At 36.0% G+C, this 27,841-nt stretch overlaps 3 protein-coding genes across 18 annotated transcripts in view; 1 reads left to right on the top strand and 2 right to left on the bottom strand.

The window, feature by feature from the left end:
* The window catches only part of LOC142342181 (uncharacterized), a 13,478-nt gene extending 12,060 nt beyond the window's left edge, over positions 1–1,418 (bottom strand). The window contains exons 1-2 of one of the 5 annotated variants that reach the window (XM_075393437.1): positions 1,292–1,418; positions 260–447 (exon numbers count right to left, since the gene is read on the bottom strand). In XM_075393437.1, coding sequence (XP_075249552.1) covers positions 260–401 — 142 coding nt within the window. In that variant the 5' untranslated portion in view covers positions 402–447; positions 1,292–1,418. Of the gene's footprint in view, positions 1–259; positions 551–1,244 lie in introns of all 5 variants that reach the window. The other 4 variants (XM_075393445.1, XM_075393429.1, XM_075393418.1 and 1 more) reach the window with 4 other exon arrangements.
* The window catches only part of LOC142342119 (cilia- and flagella-associated protein 46-like), a 754,419-nt gene that overhangs the window by 9,567 nt on the left and 717,011 nt on the right, over positions 1–27,841 (top strand). The gene's annotated exons all lie outside the window — the stretch shown is intronic.
* Positions 14,482–20,178, bottom strand: LOC142342110 (solute carrier family 22 member 6-like). The gene is made up of 3 exons (XM_075393306.1): positions 18,841–20,178; positions 16,087–16,976; positions 14,482–15,776 (listed from the first exon to the last, which is right to left on the bottom strand). The coding sequence occupies exons 1-3, from the start codon at positions 19,151–19,153 to the stop codon at positions 14,862–14,864; spliced, it is 2,118 nt and encodes a 705-aa protein (XP_075249421.1). The 5' UTR covers positions 19,154–20,178; the 3' UTR covers positions 14,482–14,861.

Raw genomic sequence — 27,841 nt, 5'->3', positions numbered from 1 at the left:
CCCCAGACGCACGTGCCATTTTTTACATAATGATTTACTATGTAATGACACGTGCTCTGTAACTGGGGGGTGCATAACGTACTGGGGTCACAAACTTCTGTCATTTTAACTTCTGGCACTGCAGACTTTCGGCGTTTTAAAATGCGCGCGTGAGTTTTTAACGTACATTTTCGCTCTGAAAGGAAAAGATCCCTTACAGGGGAAAGAATTCAGAAAAGAAATAGACACTGCAAAGTCAATCGTGCTTCAGTAAACTTACCACTGAACAGCAATGTTTCATACTGTTCCTCGTCTGGATTGTAGACTCTGACCAAGTGGATGCAACAGATGATTGCAAACACGAGAATCTGCAGGTGGAACGTGCTAATCCACGCTTGCATCCGCCTCAGACTGATGTCCATCTCTGTCAATTAATATGTTGAAACCAAATACTTGTAATCATAAACTAAAGAGCCAATATTGCGCTGCAATTCGTAATAACTTTGGTGTTCGAATTTTTGGATTTATTTCGTTCCCATCAGAGACCTCCCAATTTTAGTGGGGCTAGAACCTAAATACCTCCCAACTGACACGTGCTCTGTTATGACACGTGCTCTGTTACTGGGGGGGGGGGGGAGGGGCTGAGGGGAGGACGGGAGTGTATAACGTACTGGGGGCACAAACGGAAAGATCCCAATTAAAGTTATTATCGTTTTATGGGCGAACTTTATTTGTTGGGGTCTTCGATGGAAAACCGAATTTATTTTGTTTGATCATCTTTCGCGTGCCCGTTGGACCTCCCAAAAGCTGTGTTCTATAAAGGGTCTATAACCTTGAAGAATTAAAAGTTTGATTTCATAGGGCGATAGCTAACAAAAGTAATTTTTAGAGAAAAGCCAGAAATTTTTTAAACTTTGCAATTTGCACAAGGAGAATTATAACTTGTTTCGGGTCTTTCTCATTATAGCCCCCCCCCCCCCTCCCCAGCCTAGTTGTCAGATAACCTATAGCCCCCCATCATGGTAAATATACCATAATGGGGGGGGGCTATAATTTTATGTGGGGGGGGGGGGGGGGGGGGTTAATGGGAAATACCTCTTGTTTCAATTAACTGCAAGTTTTGGCTCGTCAGTATATAGTGGGTCTTTCTCACGACACCTCCCTCTTAGTCCGTCAAATAACGTATACCACCTTTCCTTCCCGCCAATTACAGTAAATACACCATAGCGAAAGGGGTGTACATTATGGTAGGGGTTGGGGGTTACAATGAGAAAGACGACAATGAGAAATGTTTGGAACTGTTCTGGTAACTTTTCGGCAATTCCGTTGATGTTGTGAAGTAAATAAGAAAACAACTTCAAAGGCTTTGAAAAAGTGAAGACAGTTCAGAGCATCAGAAATTGAGGGAAAGTGATTTCATTGTCACAAGACTTTTCACTTTTGTGTGAGTCATGGAAAGAGGTTACTTTTTATACTTTTGCTTCATTATTAAATGCATACATGTTTACAAGCTGCAACAAAACCAGCAAATTCGTTAAATTGCACAGATTAATACTATCAAAGATGTTTCGGATCTATTCTGTCCCCCCCACCCCCCCCCCCCCCCCCCCCAGCTTAGTGAACCTATAGCCCCTCCCCCATCATGGTAATTATACCATAATGGGGAGGGGGGCCATAACTTCATGGGGGATATAATGGGAAAGACCCAGCAGATTAATACCTGCTTTGGTACTGCGAATGGTGGGGACGAGGATCTATTTTCTTTCAGTGGACAAAAAATGGATTTATATTGCCCAACCTGGCAATAATTTTGTGGATCTTTTCCTTTTGTGCCCCCCCAGTACGTTATGCGCCCCCCAGTTACAGAGCACGAGCCATTACATAGTAAATCATTATTTAAAAATATGGCACGTGGGTCTGGGGGGTGCAAATAATATGCGCCCACTAAGCTTGGGGGGGGGGGGGGGGACAAACGGAAAAGAGCCAATTTTGCATAGCTTATAAGGGTGACTGGTGAAAGCATTAAGAATTGGGATCTTTTCTGTCCCTCAGCTTAGCAGGTGGGAAAAGATCCAAGAATTGTTGCATTTTGTCGAAATCTGGGTTCGACAAGTAGCGGTTCGATTGGTAAATTAGAACTTCGAAATAAATATTTGCGTGAAACACAAAATTATCAAGTTTTTAAACATGGCCTTGTAAATAGGAAAAATTTGGCTTCACAAGATCTGACAGGGTAGAAATCTGGCATTTCAAATCTAGTAGTTACAGGTTTTCCAAATGGAGTTTAGTGTAAAATTTCATTTCTGATATGAAGCGCATTGATCTTCTTTTTGCGTCAACTAACGTAACGACTGAGAACTTACATTTTATTATCTTTAAAAAATCTTCGTCAAAAACATTGAAAATTGGAAAAAAACAATGCAACATCAAATTTTTCAAACGCGTGCCAAGTATTGTCCAAAGCAAGATAGACGAACATAATATAATCCGAAGTTAATTCTTATTAAAAAAAATTGGCTATCCAACTTTAATCACAACAACTGTCTTCAAACGAATAAAGTTTTTTTTTGTTTTTCAAGAATTACCGACAAAAAATAGGTTACAGAAAAGCATTTCATGGTCATTTTCTAGCTTTTTCATTTTCATTTTTTGAATGAGATTTTCTTATCATTTTATTTGAAAAACTTGTCTATTTGACAATAGTTGCTAAAATAAACAAGCCATTGGCTTCGTTTACACTGGCTTCGTTTGTAAAAAGGGAAAACAAATGGATTCTGCATGTCTCAGAACTTTCGCTTCACAAAATGATTATTTTTCCGTTATATTCAGTTGTTCGTTTCTATCCGTTCATTTGTTTCACTCTAAAACACGCCTTCCTAAAGCACAGTTCAATTTTTTTCAGTCTTTACTTCTTTGTCTACTCAAGGTGGTTTTTCTAAATATAGGATTCTAACTTTTGCTCTCAAAAATATCTTCAGGGTTCGCTTTCCAATTTAAACTGATTGTGTATAACATGTTCATCGTAAAAACGTTTGAGAACAGAACATTTTTACTTCAAAACAAAAATCAATTTCTCTAATAGATTCTATCAAAGCAAAATTTTAATTCGAATGCAACAAGAGCACTAGTCAATGAAGCAGTGTGTCTGACATCTGTATTCAGTTTTTAAGTAAAAAAAACTGTTGTCTTTGAACAGTTGCCTCACGCTTGTTATTTCACTTGATTGCGTCTGTTTTATAAGTATGTCGCAGTAAAGTTTCCTGTAAAAGCATTCTGTTGAAGTCGGCTGAACGCATTTAACGTTACGTACAACTAGGTCGATTAAAAACAGGTCAAAATGTGTCAAAACTTTCAAAAATTAACGTTTTCTTATGTGTATATTTCTATTATACAAGACTATTTAATTTTGCAAATATACTACTTGGATGAAAATACCTGTTAATATCTCACCTAACCCAATTTGTACAAAATATTTAAATTTTAAAGTCTTGCGTTTAATTATCGATGACGATTATCAAATGGCCTTTAAATTAAATGGTTTTTATGCAAAAAAGTGTAACCCAGCTGCAGTGATTATTAGTTGCGATTCTTCAGAAAATTATGTCAAAGAACAAGTGCACAGAATCAACATTTGAGCTTCGCAATAATTTCTTCACTTACAAGCGTTGAGGATGTACCACGCAACTATTCAGTGCTCTTACCATATCATCAATCTTCTATAAATTATTCAACTTTTCCGGTTTTCAAAACAATAAGCTTTTAAAATTTCATTTGAACATTAAAATTTCGTATTTTCTGAAAAACTGCCTTCAACACAGCCAAAAACGATTGCGTGTAGTTATCACAACTGAATCTTAAGATACAGGAAAATGGCAAATTTCATTTTCTAATCATTTTATTTGAACTTGTCTATTTGAAAATAGTTGCAAAATGAACAAGCCATTGGCTTGGTTTAGACTGGCTTCGTTTGTAAAAAGAGAACAAATGGATTCCGCATGTCTTAAAACTTTTGCTTCACAAAATGATTGTTCTTCTGTTATATTCAGTTGTTCGTTTCTATCCGTTCATTTGTTTCACTTTAGAATACACCTTCCCAAAGCACAGTTCAATTTTTTTCAGTCTTTATTTTTTCTCTACTCATGGTGTTTTTTTAAAATAAAGGATCCCAACTTTTGCTCTGAAAAATATCTTCAAGGTTCGCTTCAAGAAGCTTTCCATTTTAAATTGATTGGGTATAACATGTTGATCGTAAAAATGTTTAAGAACAGAACAGTTTTACTTCAAAACAAAAATCAATTTCTCTAATAGATTTTATCAAAGCAAAATTTTACTTCTAATGCAGCAAGAGCACTAGTCAATGAAGCAGTGTGTCTGACATCTGCATTCAGTTTTGAATTTAAAAAACACCTTTGAGTTTAAACAGTTGCCTCACGCTTGTTATTTCACTTAAGTGCGTCTGTTTAATAAGTATGTCGCAGTAAACTTTTTTGTAAAAGCATTCTGTTGAAGTCGGCTCAACGCAAATAACGTTAAGTATAACTGGATCCATTGAAAACAGGTCAAAATGTCTCAAAACTTTTAAATGAACGTTTTCTTTTGTGTATATTTATTATACAAGACCATTCAGTTTTTCAAATATACTACTTGAATGAAAATACCAGCTAATATCTCACCTAACCATTTTGTACGAAACATTTAATTTTTAAAATCTTCTTGCGTGTTATTATCGATGAAGATTATCAAATGGCCTTTGAATTAAATGGTTTTCATGCAAAAATGTGTAACCCCGCTGCAGTGATATTATGTTGCGGTTTGTCAGAAATTTGTCAAAGAACAAGTGCACTGAATCAACACTTTCGCAATAAGTTCTTCACTTGCAAGTGTTGAGGATGTACCACGCAACTATTCAGAGCTCTTACAAAATCATCAACCTTCTATAAATTATTCAACTTTTCCGGTAGTCAAAACAATAGGCTTTCAAAATTTCATTTGAACATTAAAATTTCGTATTTTCGGAAAAATTGCCTTCACAGTCGAAAAATATTGCGTGTGGTTATCACAACCGAAACTTACGATACAGGAAAATGACAAATTTCATTTTCGAGCATTTTAAAAATTTGACAATTATTTTACCAGGGTTAGTGAGCAAATTAAATGCATCAAACAACTTTATCCACAGAGAATAAAACGGCAAGCATTCATTAATGTAAAAACTCAAAGTTTTGAACAGCATAAAAAGGTGGCGAAACATTAAATTCAGTGCAATAATACCAAATTTCAACTGATTGCTGTCTCTTAGCAGCTCAAGTTTAATTTTGCTTATATCTTTCAATATTAGTTGCTGCAAGATATTACCAGCACTCACACCGCCACAATCAAAATGCTAAAATACTAATTTCTAAATTTTATTTTGCTGCATTCCTGATATAGAAAACGGCCACTTTTTATCAATTTTTCCAGCGCATTTTTGAAAACAGACTTGTTTCCAGGCTGTCTCTGCAAAAATTCAGAAAAAAAGTCCCTCAAAACTCTTCACTTCAGCATCAGTTCTCGTTTATATAACCTATTATTTAAATTTAGTTTAATCATTTTTAAAAATGGTGACAAAAGTTTTCAATTCTGTGCATCAGGCACTTCAGTGACCACCAAAACTGAGACAGACTCTTAACAATAGAAGCATACCTTTTAAGGGTGAAAAGTTAAAATGAGCGTCTCGAAAGGTTTTAATTTCAGCCTTTTAAGAGCTATTGCATCTAGTTTTTGGTAATCATTTCAATCAAAGCTTTTCGTTAGTCTATTTCACAACAATGTTGTACACGGCTCAGTAACTGCTCTACCGGCGACTTTGTACAACACTTACAAGTTTGTTAACTACACTTACAATTTCCTCAGTACTTTTTACATTAAAAATTCTATCGCTGTAGTTCTTCATGCAAACAAATATAATCTGATTTTACATTTTACTCGTGTGAATTACACTTACGCTTTCTCCATGCTAATTAACCGTCTAAAAGTCGCCAAATGTAATTGTTGTTCACAAAGGTAATGAAGAACACATGCATAAACATAGCCTGCGATGCTTACTTGCATTCGAGTGCAAATTTCCACGAAATCGCTCTCCCTGCGTGTTGTCAAGTAGAGTGTAATGTTGCCGCTAAAAGTCGACCTTATGCACTTCATTTGCTTAAAAGCAGCCCTTCGCCAAATGATCAGAAGTCTAGTTCACCGCATTTTTACCCAATGGAAACAGCGTTTTGTAGCCTAATCCAGAAGGCTCGCGGACATAACTCTTTTTTTTTCTAATAGGAAATAAATCTCATACTGTCATTGAATTTTGATCCTTATAATTTGTTCGATTGTGATAGTTTCATATTAGGTCCCACGGGCCGCTAAGGCATGTCCCGCGAAGTATGGCGAAAAAGTCCTTTTGATCTTTTTCCGAAACCAATAATTCCATTGGTGCCTATCCACTTCAAACACGCTTATGGCTGAGCAAGAGTTGCTAAATCCTTTTATATTTGATACTGTAACTGGTTGTGATTTTCAGTTTTATCGAAACGGAATGCTGAACGCATGTCAAACTTGCTCGGAAACAATCAAATTGAGTGGCCACTTTCAAATATCTAATGGAACGGCACAATCCCTTTCAGATCTGCAAACAGTTTGAATCCATTTCATATATAAGACTATAGGCCTCGCTGTATTCAGCCAATTGCTACGTCAATTATTTGTACTTCAATCGCATTAGTACTCATTTACCTCCTCAATCATTTCTTAAGTTTTCTTGATGGTGTGACTTTGTTTTTCAGATTTGGTTATTGATGTGTCAAAAGCTAGACTGATGACAGCCATCATGACAATTATTTTTCTATAAATTTTAGCCAAAAATAGTTTTATGCCTAAAACAGTTCAGCTCAAATGACTTCCAAACAGCAAAAACTTCAAAACAGTCGGGATAAAAAAAATTATAAATCGAGACTAAAATTATCAGACCACAGATTACACCAATACTAACAACTGTTTCAGAGTGTGCATAGATTAAATCTTTATGCAGCATATACCAATAGCAAAATTCAATAATCGCTTCTCAGAATTGATATTTGAGGCAAAACAAGTTCAGTTTAACGGTCGTTTATCCTCGTCAATAAAACCTGGAAGTTTTCTCTTGATTCTGTATTTTGCCCTGTGCACATTCCTTGGCACTATATTGAACTTCTTTGCAATGTGATACACAGATGGTGGTTCTGGTCGTACCAAATTGCCATTTTCCGTCATTTTCAGTACTTCTGACTTGCCGGCAATAACCATTTTATCAGAGCCAGATTCTAATGAAGGCAAAGGACGAGTGTCTTCATATTTGATGTCCCGATCTGGATGGTAGAAAATGAGAGCGTCTTTTCCTTTTGAAACTGCTAACTGTGGAGTGAAAAAATAATTTTTAGTAATTGTTCGTCTACACAAATGACAAAGGCTCCAATGAGACAACTTCAACATTTCTCTGAAATATTCAGTGGATATCAGATTAATTCAATTATCTGACTATTCAGTGCATATCTGATTTTTAATAAAGCGCTCGCAAAGATTGATCAATCAATACAATGCATTGTTTCCAGACTGTCTATCTAATATTTGCCTAATTTTAAATTTTCCCTCCGACAATGCAACTCTAAATTTTGCAGCTCTTTAGATCTCGTTCATCTTTTAACCTGAAAACTGCGCTGTTCATATAATTTTTTCGAAAAAATTTCGCTCAGATTTATTTTGCAACAATTGCCGATTTATCCTTAAAATGTGCTCCATACATTTTGCACCTCTGCTACTTCGATGAAACTGAATGTTGAGTATTTATACATATGTTTACTTTTGTTAACAAGTGTATATGAAAGCCGAGTTCATATACATATATGAACTGGACATTCACTCCTTCGTGAAAATGTGCGAGACATGAAAAAGCATCAAATACTTACGAAGTTAAAAACTCACACCACAAATAAGAGCACTCTACTAGATTGAATTTTTTTGTCTTTTTTCATAAACCATGTTCAATTTCTTCAACATGCTCAAAACTTGTTCAATATGCTAATCAAACTGCTAGAAAGTCTCTGAATATGAAAAAATTGCAAGAGATGGGACCATAATAAGCATATTCAGATTTACTTCGGCTCTCCAGTTTCTCTTCTGAGTTGAAATTAAAGTCAATTTTATACTCTTTTCTCATCTATCATCTAGCGTCAATAAAATTCAACAATCATGAATTGTAATTAATAACATGTACCATGGCATCACCGCCTTTGAAAGGCCTTGAGTGGTACATAATTGAAGTAACTTTTTAAAAACCAAATTGCACAAAAATTGCTGCTCTATCTTACCTTGTAGTCTTCATTATCAGATTAACATACGTACTAATCGTCAGCAAGCAAAATGACTTGTGCAATTAAATCAGCAGCAAATAAGAAGGGAATTCTCAAAAGACAAAGAATTCGCAATCAATCCTCTCTCAAAACAAACTTATTAGATGAGAGGAAAAAAACATTTCGTTAAATGAAAATGAATATATTAATGCGATCTTAAAGTTTGCCAACCTTACAATCTTAAGTTTTGCAGCACTCTGGTATATTCGACTCCCATGTAACCTGTCTTCCAGCTTTTTAAAGTCTCATTTAGAATAGTGGTATAGAAACGACGAAGAATTTCGTTAGCCTCTTAAAATAGTCGAAACAGATCAGCAATTTATTTCTGCGCGTGGAACAAAACGGTACAGAGAGGTGGAATTGAAAAAGAACTTGAAAATTTTAAAAGTCAACTAAAATTAAAAATTCGGAATCAAAAGAAATGCTCAAAATTGTTTCTATGCAATTCAATTAAATCAGTATTAGAACTAAATAGTTCCATACAGAGCAAATTCCGGTAAAATATGCTTTGACTTTTTTGAATTTTTCTGAGGGTGAGCGATGAACAGCTCTTGCGAATATTAACTACAATTGCTATTACTGTTGGCGCATTTCGTATGAGAATTCTAGCGTTAAATAACCGTGAAAATATGCTTAATTACATTTCACAATTTAATGTGTGGGATACAGTACCGTTTCCTTGCATCTCAAATCGCTAGTCTCCTCAAATCGTCGACAGTAAATGCTTCAACAATGGTACTTAATCATGATAATTGTAACTTAGAAATTGCTGAGGCATTCAACCAACATTTTACCAACATCGCTGAAAATTTGATCAAAATCCATTCCCTTTGTTAAAACTGTATTTAATTTTGTGTTTTCGTCGATTCGAACTTCCATCAGCAGAAAATTGAATATGGCTTCAGAAGCAACTGCTTAAAATTATTACTATCATACTTCTAATCGTTTCCATTGGGTAGAGGTTAATGGGCCGTCAGAAAAGAGTGAAATCACATTTGGGAGTTCCTCAGGGATCATTCTTGTACCTGTTATTTCTGTACATAAAAGATCTCCCATGAGTACGTTAAGCTGTTGAAGATTTGTTTTCCGCAGACCAAACAAGTCTTTACAGCCTGAAATGTTCAGACAAATGACACTGCGACTGACCTGCGTTTACTCAATAATTGGCATAATGCAAAAAAGAATATTGTTAAAATTGAAAAAATCAAATGAACAATTGAAAAAAAATCACGCCAAGAGTACTTCGAATTGTAACTTTAATATAAGTGAAGCTCGGATACTTTTAAAGATACTGAAATATTGTCCGTATTTTAATGACATATATATGAGCTGTTGAGACTTGTATTAATATCAGCTATTGAAGCTCATTTTCAACAATATTTTAATATATTTGAATTTATTCAAACACAAATAACCAGACTAGCTAAAACCCAGCCTCTTACCATCATTAAAGAGAAGCATTGAACGAATTCAATTATGAGTAGAGCAAAAAATCTGTACAATATATTAAGCAAAATCGTGTTCTCCCCCTTAATTTTATGTCTGAATATTATCCAATTTTCAAAATTTATCATATATCAAAAATGCTTATACTCTAGAGAACGGTGAACTAGTTTACCATTCTTTCAAATTACCGTTAAGTTTATCCACTTCACTCTCGTTGGCATGCTAAAGGACCAACAAAACATAGTCCTAATTTTGGTTAAAATTTTTGACCCCTCCAAGCTCTCACAAGAGACAATATATCCAATTTTTCGTTTTCGGCCAAACCCTAAAAATTCTTCTGAAATTTTTTCCAGCTTCAAGTGAGTAGTAATGACAGAATGCAAGAGACTGCCTGTGTTTGAGCAATATATAAATTTTTCTTCAAATAGTTTATAACATAGCTGGCAGATTGCCAAAAAATAGCCGCAATAGCTTTGTAGATCTGCAGTCTCATTAAAAAAACAGTAAACAAGACGGAACAAAAAATTCGTTTTTTCATTGAAGGCGGATATGTTATATTTTAATTAAAAATCTGTATAAGTCTTTGCTGCCTCTATTAGCTGCTCTCTAATAACCTTCATTTAGAGAGACACACACCAATTTGACCTTATCTTTTAAAAAAACATAGCCGGAAAAATTCCGGAAACGACTCGAAGGAGAAAATTACAAATTACCCATACTTATGACTAAACAACTAGAACAACTCTTGTGAACCCTGAACCTCCACAAATGCCATAAAAATTTTAAGGAAGAATAGAAACGGCATTCAAAAACAAATTGAACAAAAAAAACAGAAAAACTTAAAGAGTTTTTTAATAGTACAAGGAAACATAAAGCCGAGTAAAGTTCCTTTGCAATTAGAGCAATGAAAAGCTCGCAAAACAATGGGCAAGTCATAATAGGCTAAGAAATTTGTCTAAGATTTTTTTTAAAAAGAAAAACTGCAAAAAAAGGAAAAATGGTTTAAAATTTCTCAATTTTTCTGTCAATTTTCCTAAGAAAAAAATGATTTATACCAAAAAAACTTTATTCAATTGGTATCTGAATATTTCTTAAGTAACAAGCTTCTATTCAAATCCCACTTAAAGCATTAAAACACAAACAGGCAAAAAATAATTAAATTTCGTCTAAAAATCAGCAAAACTGATCAAAAACCTACGAATTAGCATTAAACTCAAATTAACTACTTGAAACCTTCAATTTCTATCAAGGAGCCTAAAACTAGCACAATATCATAATCAAACCTTCAAGCCATCAAAAGTTGCAAAAAAACTGCTTTTAAAAGCCGCACGTGAGCAAAAATATTTCGCTCGCTTAGAGAAAATTGTTTCACACTCGAAAACAGCGGTATGAACAAAAATCACTCTCTTTTTGCTCCGCTCTTCACTTTTGTTCAGCACCAAAATCACTCCAAATTTTTTCACGCGTTTCATTTCCCGCTTCAAGAATCACTCCAAAAAATTGATTAAAAAAAGGACTTCTCCAATACTCCTCTTCGAGTCGTAAAAAAGTCAATTTCAAAGTGAGGAAGTCATTTTTGTGAGTGAGGTAAATCAAGTGTGACCAAAAATTTAATCACGCGAATGAACAAAAAAAACTCGCTCCACTAAGAGCAAAAAATGACGTCATACACGCACTTCGGTTGAAATTGCATGAACGAATGAACAAAAAGCAGTTTTGAAGTGGTTGTGACGTCATATGGTCGTAAGGACGAAATAAAAAAAAGCCAAGAGAAGGCCAATAATAGCCCCAGCTATCGCTGTGCGGCTATTAAAAAATATTTTAAATTTGATTAAAAAATTTGCTTTTCTAATCCATTTCACATTGAACTGTGGAAGTGTTTGCTGTCATTAATTAACAGTGCTTAGGGTACTAGGTATTGTGAAGTCGGTAACGCCCCGTTCCCTATCATTTCCCAGTGACGTTTGTGCCGATGTGCTAATTAAATTAATGTAACATTCAGATTCGGATAAATAAGTTCTTTTTAGCTAGCTACTTTCAGAAACTAATCAACAAGAACACCGGATCTACATGCTTTATTTTGACAATTAAAAAACTATATTGGTCTTACTCTGAAAAATCTATCAGATTTGTTACAAAATAGTTAACATAAAGCAACATTATTAACAGTAAAATTAGAAAAATCATAAAACGAAATAATTTGTAAAATTATAACAATAATTTTTTTGTTTTGAAAGGCAATCATCGTCAATCTAATTTGAGTCCATCATTATCATTTCACTATTGTGAAAGCTTCTGATTGAGTATAGTTCGACAATTACCAAAAAATGTAAAACTTAAACAGCAAATCTTACGATGTAAACCTTCAATTTGAAAACAGAAACTGTTGGAAAACAGAAACTGTTGGAAAACAGCTTTTCTGTACTAAAAAGATGAAAAAAGACAAAGATAAAAATGCAAAACATCTTACCAAACAGCAAACATAGACCGACTAAAGTCGGAGAAATTGCTGATGAATGACAGGCGGGCCAATTTAATTCAGGAGCTGCAGCCTCCATTAATTTTTCTTCATCGGAGAAGGATAATTGTAAGTGGTTTTCGTACTCGTTGAAATCAGAACTCGTGAGTTGCATTGACAAAATTTTGGAGACCAAATAAGCAATTTTGTCATCCGCGTTTTTGACCTAACTGTCAAACAAACGAAGATATTAACGAGATATAAACAAATAGATATTTGCGTTAAAAAATTGATACAAAACCAAACTACTAAATGAATTATATAATGCCCTGCCGCATTAGAGAGAACAGGATAACTGCCATTAAAAAGAATACGAGACATTACAAAAAACAAAATAAACCACTACAAAAGATAATTACGGCAAAAAACTTTTGTTTGAAAAGCACATAGTAACAAAGTCGAAAATCCATCAGATAAAATCTAAACTACACAATTTCATGTCCTTAACTACAAAGCATATGGGACCTATCCACATTAGGAATAGGTAGGCAGTCGACAAAAACAGAAAAAAGGGGCAAAAAATCATCAGTTTTATAACATAAAATGCAGAAGTCATCAGAACTATTAGCTTTAAATAAAAACATTTAAATGAATTAACTTTTAAATCCACAAAAGACCTAGCGACCAAGCCATATATCAGTACTTAAAAGTGCCTAGAGATATAGAAACACAGAAAAGTTTAACAATTCACGAAAACAAAGTGTTGAAACTATTAAAAACGAAAAAAAGGCAGTCAATGAAAAATTTGGGTATGTTAAACTTATTTTTTTCAAGATCAATAGTATATTTCAGTACTTACATTTAAAAAAAAACTCACAAAAATTCCATAAAAAATTAACAAATATGAACTGATAAACAAAAATCAAGAAATACATTAAAATGGAGACAAATCGTAGTATCAGAGCCATTAAAACCAATAGCTTTCAAGGGAAAGCATTAAAGACGTTAACTGTTAAATCCATTGGAAGCCAATAAGATTATTATTAATCAGAATAAGTCATATTCTGGTTAACGATACTTCTGCAGTAGGAGGACAAATACAGGCAAAATCAAAAATTCAAAAAATTGAAAGAAGAAACAGTCGAAGCAATTAAAACCTGAAGTTATTCGCTGGTGACTTTCTTTATATTCCATTCAGATGCTATTTAACGCCAATGTGGGTTTCCCAACATTGTGATAACGTTAAAATCGAGTAATATTCAAATTTTTCTCGCCAAAAACAAATTTCCAAAAGTCTTCACAGTCATTATGCATGCATTCAAATTATTCATTAGGTTCACTAAATGACCTTTAGGAAGTCGATTATTTTATAAGACTAAGTCGTTGGACTTCAAAAATGAAACAAATGCAGGAAAAGCACAAATATTCGGTAAAATTCCGAAAACAGCGTCGACGCTATAAAAACCATGCGCAATGATTCCCTGAAAACAAAATACATGTTTATTGGGCCTCATTTGATCGTAAATGGGGTTTGTCACAAAATAGAAACTTGACAGGAAGTTTGACAAGACTTTTCTAATTGACATTAAAGAAAACACGGAAACGGACATTAAAGAAAACACGGAACTTCTTTGAAAAAAAAAAAGAAATTTAAAAAGATTAAAAATCGAGTTCGAATCGTTTTATATTGTCAAAATCCCTAATGAGACCAAAACTAGCCTTTTGATTGCTGCTCGTCCGATAACACTTAATTGCTCGAAATTTAAGCGTAAAAATCAAACCTCGATAACTCCTCGAAAAACTGAAAATTCAAAAAAAAATTTTAGTTTCAAATTCTACGCTTGAAGGGCTTTCTAATGATACCACTCAAGTTTCTCCACGATGGAAAAATCGATCTGCCAAAATTGACTGAACAAAAACCCCATTTGGGTATATAGTTCTTCCCCACTAAGTGGGTCGTAACAATTACTTCTAAAGGAATTCGCAATTTAGTTTCTTATTAGCAATTTGTTAGAGTATTTTGGCCTCAAAATCATTCATTTTGCGATTCAGTACCTCTGCAGAGATAGGTAAATCACTACTAGATTTGCGAAAGCTTCACCCTAGTCTCCTATCTAGCATCCACGCGTTAACGAACTTGTTATAAAAAAACCAATAGAAATGATTTCTGATTTTGAAAGAGAGAAGTTCAAAATTTGAGTTGTATTAACATTCAACATCAACAACCAAAGCAATGAATGTTGCATCAGCTAATTAGTTGTTGTACAAACAGTTGCGCAAATAACTTTAGATTCCAATATAGACCAAATTAATTACAATATTAACAATTCATCAAAAAAAATAGGATCTTTATTTGAAGAGTTCTCGTCTATTCCATAATGGTACATACTTGGGTCTGAATTGCCAAAACAATCACTTTCCTCGATCTGTCGCATAATCCAATTTAACTTGAATGCAATAAAATTGTGACCAAAGCATAGAAGCGCACACTCCCTAATCTCAGTTCCAATAAGATTGTACGTACCCTATACTAAGCATTGCCGTGCCGTCGTCGTTTTCCACTCGCATTATACGCAGGTGACGTTTTGTATCATGACCTCTTCGCAGAAGCCAGTGGCAATTGTGTTCTTTTTCATTCTTACGTCACAGTGAGTGCATGCAGCTACATGGTCGCCGGTTGCCGAGTTGGGGTTTTGGTTCGGTTTCCCGATAGAAGCAGACGACAACCACGATTTCATTCCTCGTCTCTCTCTTCCGTATCTCTCAACGTCTTCAATAGTTTCCGGCAGCTCTTTGTTCTCAGTTGACGGCAGCATGTAGATGCAGAAGCTTCCTGCGAGAGAGATGGTTCCAAAAATGACAGGAGGTAGATATGGAAAGGATCCAGCTGTTTGGACCAGCACTGAGGAGAGAGAGGAACCAATTCTTGCCACAGAAGAGCAGCTTCCCAGTCCGATGCTTCGGTGAGTTGTGGGCATGAACTCGGACACGTGCACATAAATGCCATTAAACGCCATGTCAGAAAGAAACGTGGCAAAGAGTAGCATTGCGAGCAGTTGGTACTCGTGGTCATTCGGCCAAATCTTCATCACAGTAATGATGTTGTACGCAACAATTGCGCATATAATGTACGAAACAATCAGCGGTTTTCGCCGACCGTAAGTAAATAAAACAGCCCCTGCAACTGGAGAAATAGCCTCAAAAAAGCCCACCAGGCAGTATGCCAAGAATGGATTTTCGGCCAGTGTTGGAGCGTAAAAATTGATGCCATGATTTGAAAATGCGCCTTGGAACCAAACAAAGGCAGAGAAGAGAAAACGTCGGCGCATTTCGGGGGTCCTTACCAATCCCAGAGCAAGCTTTAGATTGCTTTGTTTTGTTTCTCCCTCTCCACTGGAGTGTATGTAGAATGTTTGCAGGCGATCGCGAATTGACTTCTCGCTAACTTCTTTCCCGTTCCACTTTGCTCCGCTTAGAAGAATCTGAAAAAACTACCAGATTTATAAGACACAATGGGCAGATTAAAAAGTTGCAAAATAGAGACTAAAAGTGGCATTACTGCACCAAACAACGGGAGTTCATTGATTGCTTACTACTTGTAAGTTTTCGTTCTAATTCTACTCAGCAAATAAGTGAACTGCACTGACAAATTTTTAAAGCTTTTTGTTGAATTTTGGAGATTGTCTAACTTAAGCAGCTGGGCAAAGCCATAACTTAATTGATCTTAAATATGTTTACATAGAAATATTGTGGATGCTAAAGAGATGTTAAATAGTTATGTTCAAGTTGTACCTTTGTAGCCTGGTCAATCTTTCCGTTGACAGCGAGCCATCTTGGTGACTCAGACAGTAGTGGTGTGAACACAATGAGGCAGAGAATAGAGGGAATGGAGTAGGCAATCTGCTGGTATCTCCAGTGCTTCAGCCACATGGCAAGTAGCGACACAGTCATGAACTGGATACCCCAGGGAATATGGACAATGTTACCGACCATTGCACGCTTCGAGGGCTCCGTCGTCTCCATTGACAAAACGAAGACAACTGTGAAAATGCCAAACACTACAACACCCTGCAGCAATCTGATGACTAAAAAGACGTAGATATTTGGTGAGAATGCGAGGGAGAAATTGAGAATGATCACGAGAGGAGTTCCCACGCACAGTGCCTTCTTTCTCCCAATCCAGTCGGCCAGCCAACCAAAAAGGAAGACGCCAAAGAAACAGCCAATGGTGAAAGCGGAATGTACCAGAGGAACAAGGAAGCTAACGTATCCACATACGAGATCGAAATCAGTTAGCATGGCTGTTTCGAAGTGCTCGTGGTGGTAAACCATTTCATGGTCTGCAGAATCTGCGCAAGACACTCCTTCGTTGTCTGTAACGAATACTGGTGAAATTTGCACATCACATGACTGCAAATCGTGAGCTAGCGTGAAGTTCGTTTCTTCTTTATGTTTGCAGCCGTACGCCCAATTGTTGCTGCTTCCGACCAGCATTGGATACGAGTTGTTCTGAATTCCAGCGTTTATTGTCATCAGCATGTTCACGAACGCTATGAACCATTGCCAAGGACCCAAAGCCCCGATGTCTTTAATAATCGAAGCAAATTCGTCTCTAGAACTCTCGCTTGCCGCAGTAATTTTTCGAGAGCGTCGCGATGCAGAATCTCCGACATGTTTGAAGCCTAAAAATGGAGAGTATTTCAACATTCGGAACAAACGACCCAATAATGTTTTTTGAAATAATTATGAAATGGAAAAGAGTAAACAGAACCGTAGTCCGAGGCGGGCTTGGCTCGCGAATTAAAGCATGAACTGAAATATGAAAAAATACATAACAGTACTTGTCTCGTTTTGAGAACCTAAATCACAAACAATTTCAGCATTAATGTATTAATGACAGATGTTATTAATCAAGGCACTTTACAAATTCGTTTTTAACGAATAAGTTGCTGCTGTTTACAATAGCAGTATTAAAATATTGCCCTTGACAATTCACAGGGATAAAAATTCTTGTTCATACTCGAACTCGACGAAAGAAGTCTCAGCGTCGTTTCACGTTTCCGCTTGTCTTCGCTCATTTCTCTCGCTTATTGTGGCGAAGAACAAGCGCTTTGCTCTTAACTTCGTGGTGAGATGGTGTGCTAGCAATAAAAAAGTTGAAAACCTCCAAAATTAAGCAGTCAATACAAACATAGTAGCAATGATGCATAATAGCAATACATGTAGGGATGTACAATGATTCCAATTGAAAATGTCCTTATTGAGTAAAATTTATGTATGTGTATATGTACCTGAGTGTTTCTACCTCGGGAGAGAGCTGGATCTTTTTAACCTTACCCTACCCGAGCTTGTGCCAGGTCAAGGTCGAAGGTCAGCCAGGCATCGTCTCCTCGTCCCGTCAAGTGAAGTGAGCTCGGGTTGCAAGTATGTGCAAGAGGTAGTACCTTCGTGCAACTTTCTCCCGAGGTAGAGAAGAACTTTGAAGACGCTTTCAATCAAAGAAGCCTACAGAGCAGTAGTAGTAGAGGTAGTAGTATCAGCAGTAGTTGGGTGGGTATGTAGGTAAAAACGAATAGGAGGAGGAAATCTTTTGTCTCAAATTCCATTGTTTTCAAAACATGCCATCATCCCACCATGATCATTTTTCCACAGAGCAAGACGATTCCGATTTCCCTCTACATATGAACCGACGTAATGATCCGACATACCATGCAAACACGTGATCCAACCAGGAGCTGATTCCCTGGTTGGTTGCGTCATTCGGATTCTTCATTTCACGCTTTTTACCTGCCCAATGCAAGCCGTTCAGTTATCGTTTTCAGGGTTTGAATGGTTGTTGTGGGTGTAGTCGTTGTTCACATCAACCAATGTCCACCACCCGTGTGTGTTTGGTACAATTAGATGAATCTTGATTAATCAAAAAGGAGAGTCGGATTAGAAAGGTCACTTGACAAAGACATACCAGACGGAAATGACTGCTTAGTAATAGTAGTAGTGATATACTACAATTAAATTTAAAGCACCGCACATCAAAGATTAAAAGAACGTCTTAAACATCACCATTCGAAATCACCAACTGCTGCTTTAAAAGCCATGCCCGAAGCTGCTAAGACCTCTAATCAAGCAAAGCTTAAATCCTCACCAAAACCGTCCCTCTTAAATGTTCCGAATCGTTTCATTTTGTTTCGGAAGAGCTGAATCACCCTTCCGAAGGTGAAATGTATGATTAAATTATTTAAAATGCATCATTAAATTTATAGACAAAGCTTTGCTTTTCGGAAGCAGACATAACTTCGGTTGCGTCACATTTATTCACCTGCTTTAAAATTCCTGGATTACCTAATGTAGTAATAAATTCATCTAAGACACCGTTTAGGATTCATTTGCAAATCTCAATTAAAATTTGCGAATCGAAGAAGGAAAAGCAAAAGCAACCGAAGTAGTTTTGTCTGCAAAGAAAGGTGATTGCGACGTTTCTACCCAAGTTTGATCTCCCACGGAACAGAAAAAAACGGTTAATGGTTTTGAAACCGAGCAACAAATTACCCTCGGAGCCAACATTAGTCGACCCATCAACCCAGCCGGGTGGACACAACCCAACATTGTCCTCCTCAGAGTCCTGTCGTCCCGCGAAGTTTGTTGCCATAACGTCGACACCGAACTCGAAGGATGAGTCGGTAGCAGTCGAGTTCACCGGGAGGGCATCTCGAGAGCTACTCTGTCCTTCAGTGACAGTGGCATGGGAATGACGCTCGTCTCCTCTTTCAGGCGCTCCTACATCGTAACTGGACGTTGAAGACACGTTATCGCAAGGAGCAGCGGAGAAGTTACTCTCTTCCATTGAATGCTCGGCGACCATTTTTAAGATCGAATAAATAGAACTGTCAGAACTTTAGTTAAAGTAAATAACAGGACAATAATAAATCTTCACGGACAGCTCACCTGCGGGATAAACAATAAATAATTCTCTTGAAATAAATACTAGAAACAAACGCAAACGTGAAAAGATAACTTTGTTCACGATTTGGACGAAGCGGAGCCAAAATTGAGCGAGATCGATAACAGTAACTAAGATAAATATCACAGTAATGGAAATTAACAACAATTATTTGAAATAGGAAATAGTGCGAGACTACCGTAATAGCAACTACTGATTCAGGATAACTTCCACTTTGATCCCCGCTAAGGATCGTGTGGGGAAACCTGACTCGGTTGAAAGTCAAGACTTGTTCAGACAGAGACAGCCAAACAAATGAACAGCCAGACAGAAATAGTTACCAGTTTGTTTAAGTCAATAAAACAGTTGGATAAACAATCAAACTAACAGAATGTCGAATATATTAAAGCACTGCTGGAGGTCAAATTCCCAAAATAGTCCAAAACCACTTCAATCTGAAAAACAGGCAAATTGGTTTCTGGATTAAAAACAGTGTTTCGGACGTTTGCTTCTGATATTGTAAAATAAAACCGAAATTATAATTTGACCAAACGAAGAAAAACAAACTATTACAGCTGTGAAGCTGACGTTTGTAAGACAAACTTATTACAACTCAAAAAATAGCAGAAATGGTCTTCAATTACTTCAACGAGTAAATTAAAAAGTTCCTTAATGCAGGAGTTCAAAGCTATTATCTTTTTATCTGTGGGATACAGTCACTTTTAGACGAAACTCTGCCAAATATCAAAGCAATAGTCAAATATTTTCAATTGAGTGACGTTCTTCAGATAACTGAAAAATTACTGAAAAGTTCAGATCGGATAATTAATCTCAAGTAAAAGTGCTGTGAGTCAAATTACTGTACAAACCAAGAAAATCTGAAAACTTCACTCAAAATGCACATTAAATATTTAATTTAACCGATAGACGATAGTCACTTCGTGTAAAAATGTTATGTAATTAATCTAAAAGTTATGTAATACTCGAATGGTACACGAGGGCTTCTCGGATGTTACGTAACATTCGAACAGGTCAATGCATTGTAACATTCAGCAAGTATATAGTGATTTGGTATATTTGATAGTTGTTGCTCATACAGCCTAACAAGGACTAGTAGCTAATTCTTCACACAAAAACTAAAGCACCGGAGTTTAACTATCCGTAAAACTGAATTGGAACATAAAAGCCAAATTGCCATTGAGAGATTAAAACAGTTGAAGAATTCCGGACCAAACGTTATCGCACCTTATTGATCGCTTCTATTAAACAAAAATTGATTTAAGGGCCCACTTTTTCTTATGATTTTTACAGGTAGCCAGAATTGAGTTTAAATTAGCACCAAAACTGCAAATTACAATTGATTGAAAATCAGTTTTTTTTTGTAATCGAAGAGTACTAATTTTCTGAGGAGTTTAAGAGCGTTTAGTTCCAAAGCCCTCTCTGCTTTGTGGTACCATCAATTATGCGGCGGCTAAATCCGTATTTCCTTTAGATTCAACGCAGCGCTTATTTCCTCAACATTTTTTATCCGTTAGGTCTCGCTCGATGGAAATCCTCATTTTCAAAAACGCGCGCTTAAATTTTTCTCGCGTACACCTAAAATTTTCCTACTAAAGTCCACATGGGTGACTAGGTCATATATTCTACAGCACCATTCCAATAGCCTTCATGCATTTTTCTACTGCTATTCGGTTCAAAATTTAAGTAGGAAAAATTATTTGCTGGATAAATATTTTGATCATACTTTTCTATTGAAATTTTGTAACACATCAGTTGGTTAAGTCGGCTTGAAACAACATTTCACCTGAAAAAAGAACGTGTTTATTTCCTATTTATGAACTACAAGCTTAAGCAATAGTGAATATGGATTTTTGACCGAATTGCTGTATATGGCTTTATTATCCACAAAACTACAACACTATTTTTGGAGTATTTCAACATTCCCCCGACATTATCCTATATACACAAACGCACATAGCAAAACAACATTCAATACTTAACTTTTGTAGTAAACACTCGCGTAAAAAAACCGAAGGTGTTACATAACACAATATGCAACCGAGTAATGTTGAGAAAGGTTGTCGGCTTAGAGTAAAAACAAGTTGTGACTTGAACAGTAGCTTAGCTAAGAATCCTCATAAATAAAATGCTAGCACAAATACACGGCACACCATTTTCACATACCAAGCTGAGCATAATTGAAGAGAGAAACAGCAGACTGACTAACTTCAACTGTGGCTGCCACAAAATTGTATAACAATTTATCACACTTCGCTCTTTTTCTCGTTCTCTATGCTCTGAAAAAGCGTCTGCGCATGAGTAACAGATCGTGACCAACCAAAAACGCTCGCTGCCACGCATCAATTCATATGCACGCTCGGTTTTTTCCAATGGAAAATTCCACTTTTCAAAACAAATTTTTCAACGCCAGCCACGAATGCAAATGGTCTATGAGTATATCAAAGAAGAAATGGTCAATAAATATGCATATGTTAGATACACATCAATATCCTTTGGCAATGATGGTAATTTCACTCACCAGAACACGAGAGTACGTAAAAGAGTCTAGCGGGAATGATCACGTGACCATTAAACATAGACACTACATGCGGCTAATTAGCACACTGTATTTTCACTCAAAGCATAGAAAAGCTCATTAGTGCACTCAAGGGACCCACAAAGGGTAACTGGAATCAGTTCCAGTGTCTAGGGATACACCCTCATTATCGTAATGTTGCCTTGCAAAAACAGAATGCTGCAAAATTGTCATACGGTTTGTTTAACGTCCAGCTTTTGGAGGTTATCGAGTCAATCTCAGCCCAATTTTCCAGCGTCAAACTTCAAAAACAATGAAGACCTTCTATCTTCCGAAATAAACCAAAATGATTAACATTTCACTAGTCAGAGTGTTTCAGCTTTTCAAGAGCTTTTCATTGATACCACTTCCGTTTCTCTATGCAAAAAATACTGAGTGGCCATAGACATCTATAAAAAATTTGATCCCCAAGTTGTAGTTCGAACTCTTAACTAGCATAAAGTTCGAACCACAAAAATGGAGTTGAAACAAAAACAATATAAATCACTTGACGACTGAGGAACTGCTAGCATACAAACATTTAATTAATAAATTTAATATGACAAAAGTTAGCTTTCCACTCATTATTTCCAGTTGACTGGCAACTATAATCCCGTTACATTCATAGACGTTTGATGCATGAAACCCAATCGGAAGGCCATTAAATCAATTCAGATTGATATCAATTTATATAAAAGAAGTGCCAATAACTTGAAACATGCTATAGCTCGAAAAAAGGACTTAAATAAATTAAATAGTAGTTATCGTTATCCAGCCTTTCCAGGTAAAAGCAGAAGCACGGAAAGTCGAAGTTAAACCAATTTCGTGAATTGCTCTGACCATACTGCAAGAAAACGAAAAACCTCTCCCTTGAAGCATTATATTTCGGTGACCCCAAAATGGTTTACTCTTTCGATACAATTCTCCCTCAGACTCCATCAAAGAAAATCCGGCCAAAATTCGATTCAGTTAAGTGCGCAGCCTTTGAAAGCATTTTGGGAGTTTTATGGCCAGATATTTCATGGCAGCAAGCATGCCTTCCGATTAAGAAACCCGGTGTTGGAATAAGATCAGCTAATCAAGTCCCGGCTGCATATGTTGGTTTTGTTTTCGAATCTTCTGTTCCCATAGAAAAACTTGTCTCCGAATGAGTTCTGTGTTGCTAAGTTCTAAGAATCGACTGGATGTTAAATTGTACGAAAACGAGTGAACGTGTCTATTATATAAAACTGGAACTCTAGATGTAAGGCGAGATCATGCTGTGTCATGCCATGGCCGGGGTGATATGATCGCAGACAAAATTATATCAGCTTGCTCGGAAACCCATTCCTCTCCCATCTGTGAGCAGAAAAGTTTACTACTCGACAACTCCAGACCCGGCGACATACTTTCACCTGTATGGAATGCAGGTCAGGCAACAGTATTGGACGTTACCGTCACTTCTGACTAGCAACCAGGACTTATCGTACACTAGCAACCAGGCCTTATCGTAAATGCGGCTGAGAAGAGTGGTTTCACCATGTCAGGTGCTGAAAACAGAAACAGTGCCGCCTAGATATATAACAAAGTTAGAATTCAATTCCTTCTCTGAGTAGTTTGGAGGATTTTCAGAAACAGTTCGTAAGACCCTCAAGCGTATCGCTACTCTGGCTGATAACAAAGCCTACGGGATTATCTGTAGCTTTTAGTAAGTTTTCTCGATCAATCTCTTTTACAGCAATGCGGTTCCGTAATGATGCTGATTGCAAGAGATCCAAGATAATAGCCACTTATGAAACGCGAGCTATACTTTGAATCCTTGTCTCACCCGTTAGGAGGCGAGTCTTCGTTCAAAACTGTGTCACCCAATGAGTGGGAAGCATCAATACTGCTGTGAGTTTTTGACGACTCACATAAAGAGAAGGGAGCTCAAAACTTTATGTCTCATTGCATGGATCGTAAATCAGTGGCAACAAAAATTTGCAAGCGAGAGCAGCAGAAACGCCTCTTAAGATTTTTCCAAGAAAGTAGCGAGAGTGATTTCAATGGTGACTCGAAATGAACTGATGTTAACAACAAAGATCTGTCATGAACCAAGATTTTACCAATTATAATGAAAAAATTAGAAAGACTGACATTACTCTTAGAACTGTTCGGCTGCCCTTTTCTAACTGACCTGTTTTTAAAAAATGTTCGAAAAAAATACAGACCTTATTTTCGATTCTTCCAATCTTAAATTCAATTCTGTTTTTCACTTAGGAGAAAAGTGGCACAAAAAAGACCATTTACGAGAACAAAAATTAGAAGTCCTGCTTCAGTTATTTTCTTATTCGACGATCAAATGATCCAGCAGCGATAAACAGTGAATCTACTTTGAATTACGCGCCTCTCGTGAACCTTGAGATTCAAAGCTCTTGAAGACAAAAAATATCTACATGTTGACACTGCGAAGGGCTTAAGTTAATTTGATGAAATTTTAGGACAACTTTTCTAGTCTTTTAAGACCAATATTTTCAGGTCCTCATTGTTGCTAATCGGACAACACACCAGCTATGTAAGCTGACAGCTGATCTGAGGGTTGCTTGTCATATCCAGAACAGCTAATTGACACTCGTTTGTCAATTCTTCTTAGATATTGTTATTTTTATTTTCAAACACGCTCAAAATGTTCCATGACCTCAATGCTTCCTCAAAATTTGTTTTACGTACTTTCTTCATTTGTTTTTCGTGTAACGAGAAGTGCTGGAGTAAGCTCAACTAGAAGATTGTGGGAAGATCTATAGCGTAAAATAATCTTTCAAACTATTTGAAAATAAAAAACGAATTGTGCGTGAAAAATGTAACAGTAAGATAACGCTTCGTCAAATTTTTGCTTGCCAAATTTTTCAGGGTTTTGAGCTCAAATTCTTGTTGTTTTATGATTAGAATAGGTGAGTATTCCGATTTTTGTACGTAAGCAGCTTGATATAACTTGACCAGCGACTATCATAAAAATTTCACTATTTCTAAAATTTTAGCTTTAGTTGGTTTATACTTCCTCAATTGCAAATTTTGACCAACCTTCTTGTTCAACGAGAAACAACGCAAACACATTGCTGTTCAAGCCTACACCTCATGGGTGATCTCATGAACCATTGGAAGAAATATAAAGCAAACAGCTTTTTACGACTTTAACAATTCGTCGTCGATTTCAAGCTACAACCGCAAATCGTATTCGCTAATCATACAGAAAAAAAAAGGAAATGAAAGAAGGGTACGCTTTTTATCAAGTTCATCTAGAGGACACTTACAATCCGCCAACCCCATCGAACGCAAGAACTAATTGAACCATCCAGAAGGCAATCGATAATTTAAACGCAACCATCGCATCACCAGAAAAGTCGCAAAACAACCCGGGACCCTCAAAAGCAAATTTCCAACAGAACGCTGCTGAATGCTTCAAGAGGCTCAGGTTCTAGAGAACGCTGTGTGAGACATTGAGCAAAACCTAACTTTGGATGGTACTTTCTCCTCTTTATAGACACTCATCTTCATACCCCCAGTAACCCGTTGATACTCACGAAAAAAAAATTTCGTACTCTATTACGATTATTTATGTAAATCAAGTCTCTGTCTAAATTTAAATCATTTCATGTCCACTAAATTTTTTTCAGCCGTGAAATGTTGTGAATAGGTTGCTCTCGAACCTCGGATGGTATGAGTACTTACTTATTCATTATTATATCAATATAATTGTGTCATTCACCTTGTCTGCTAACTATTTACTACTTGTTCCGACCCCACTTGTAGGGGGAGGAACTATATACTCAAATGTGGTTTTTTGTTGACAGTTTTGGCCGACCGACATATTTTTCGTGAGTGGTATTATTAAAAAGCTCGTCCAGCGTAGAATTAGAAATTAAAAAGATTTATTTGAATTTCGTTTTTTTTTTCGTGGAGTTATCGAGGTTAAAATTTCGTGTCAACACTGGATATTTGGTTCACTTTTGTTCACTTTTAGCGTAATTTTTGTTCGAATTAATTATTTTTTCTATAAAAAAATTTAATTCAAAACTACTTTTCACGCTACAAATTGCATTAAAAAATGCCATTTCTATTTGAGCTGTTTTTTTTTAAAAAACTTTTATAATTTTTTGTTTTTTAAGTCACTAAGAGAATAGTCACCTTTCATATCAAGGTTCCATCAAGGACAAAAGCTCATTTACATTCCATTGATGCCCAATGAACAGAAATTTAGCTTTCAAGGAGTGGCTCATATTTTTTTTGGCTTCAACTGAGTGTTCGCAATTTTTTATGAATTTGGATTTTCTTTGAGATTTACTGAATTTACTGAATTTTTGAAGTCCTAAGCCATAGACACGTTGACTAAAAGTGCAATAGTCTTCCTATTGAGCTTTATTTGAACCTATACAGCGCTTTGAGCGGACAGCTAATGGCTGTTAAGACCTCAAAAAGTAATTTTTCGAACATTTTTTTTGAACGTTATCCAATCTTAAACTATTTTTGGCGAACACAAAGTCAGTCTCAATACTGTCAGGACCCCCAACTTTTCTACTGCATCCAAAAATAATCTGCTTAGATGTTCTATCTTTTCTACCTTTTGGAATCTTATCACATTATCCGAATAATTAAGTTCCCATTGGCTCACGAGAAGACGTTAACAGAATCAGGGATAAAATTCTAAGAGAAAAGCTTGTGTATTAAATGGCTTCGACACTTTTTTCTCGCGCTTTTCTAATGAACTTTTGTTTTTTGAGTATTTGTTATTGTTTTCATTGTCATAAGACTTATTCTGATGTCCTACTGATAACTGGTCAACGACAAACAGCATTTTCGTCCCATCGAGGCATAGCATAGCGTATTTATTGACTTCCGTTGAAAGCTATTGAAATTAATGTCGTTGAAACTACAGAATTCCCCAAAGATTTCGTGGTGTTGAAATATTTGTTCATATTTAGAACAAATAGAAACGTTTGTACAGAAAAGTTCATTTTTCAATGGCTTCGACACTTGCCTCATTTTTTTTAGAATTTGCTGTTCTTGTATTCATTATGTAGTCGTAAAATGCTTGGAGGTCTCATAAGCCTCTAATTGAGGACTGCATGAATAATATTACTTTATGCAGTCAGTTCATAGCGAATAGTCTCAAATTTATGATATTATTCCTTTTCAATTTTTTTTTATTTCGTTTTTTGTTGCTTGTATTGTTCTTTGCATAGTTCTTGTTATTCTTTTCGCCAAATTGTAACTAATTCTCATCATTGAGAGGCCCCCTCTAACTCTTTGTAACTCAAAAATTAAAATTTCTATTGATATGTCATACCTTATGTGTAAGGGAAATATGCGTTTTCATAAATGTTTTGTGAGTGGTCAATATTTGTGTTTATTCTCTTCATTTGCAACATTTGAGTAAAAACAGCCCAAATATTTTCATACGAGGCCCCAGTGAACTTGTTTAGTCGTTCAGCATAATTTTAGCTCTATTAGTACAGATAACAATTGAAATAAAAAATATTTAGATAATAGCCAGATTTTAATGGCCTCAATAGTTTTTTTTCGCAGATTGTTTGTAATTTCTTGAGCTTTTCTGCATCTTTAGTCCGTTTCTATGACTTGGTCTAACCAGAGACAGGTCCTATCAGTTTCGTAATGACTTTATAGTAAATTTATCGAGATTTATTTAGTTAAAATCTAATGATTTTTAAGATATTTGAAATTATTTGGTTTAAAAAATGATGATAGATTTTTGAATTTCGCCTCTTTATTTTTTCTTTTTACTTGATACCAGGTCTCATTGAGGAAAAGTCCCATCTGCTGCATAGTAAAACCTTAACCTTGCAGTTAAGGTTTTATCTGATTGCATTTTGACGTTGTTTATTAGGTGCTTTTACATTTAGATATTGTGATTTTGCCGTTAATTTTTTTGTTTTGCTTATTTTTTCCCGGAGTCTTTTTATTGGTAGATCTTGTGAGAGCTGTAATGAGGCATGGCATTATGTAATTCAATTAGTAGTTTGGGTGTGAAACGATTTTTTAAAACTCAAACATCTATTTTT

This window comes from Convolutriloba macropyga, chromosome 1 (assembly GCF_964194025.1).
Source record: "Convolutriloba macropyga chromosome 1, txConMacr16.3, whole genome shotgun sequence".
Classification (NCBI taxonomy): Eukaryota; Metazoa; Xenacoelomorpha; order Acoela; family Convolutidae; genus Convolutriloba; species Convolutriloba macropyga.
This window is presented reverse-complemented; position numbering and strand designations above follow the sequence as displayed.

Coding starts and splice junctions, on each gene's coding strand:
- LOC142342110 (XM_075393306.1), bottom strand. CDS start 19,153: ATGGTCGCCGAGCATTCAATGGAAGAGAGTAACTTCTCCGCTGCTCCT. Junction 16,977..18,840: donor GACTAATGTTGGCTCCGAGG/GTAATTTGTTGC, acceptor CTCCATTTTTAG/GCTTCAAACATGTCGGAGAT. Junction 15,777..16,086: donor AGATTGACCAGGCTACAAAG/GTACAACTTGAA, acceptor TAGTTTTTTCAG/ATTCTTCTAAGCGGAGCAAA.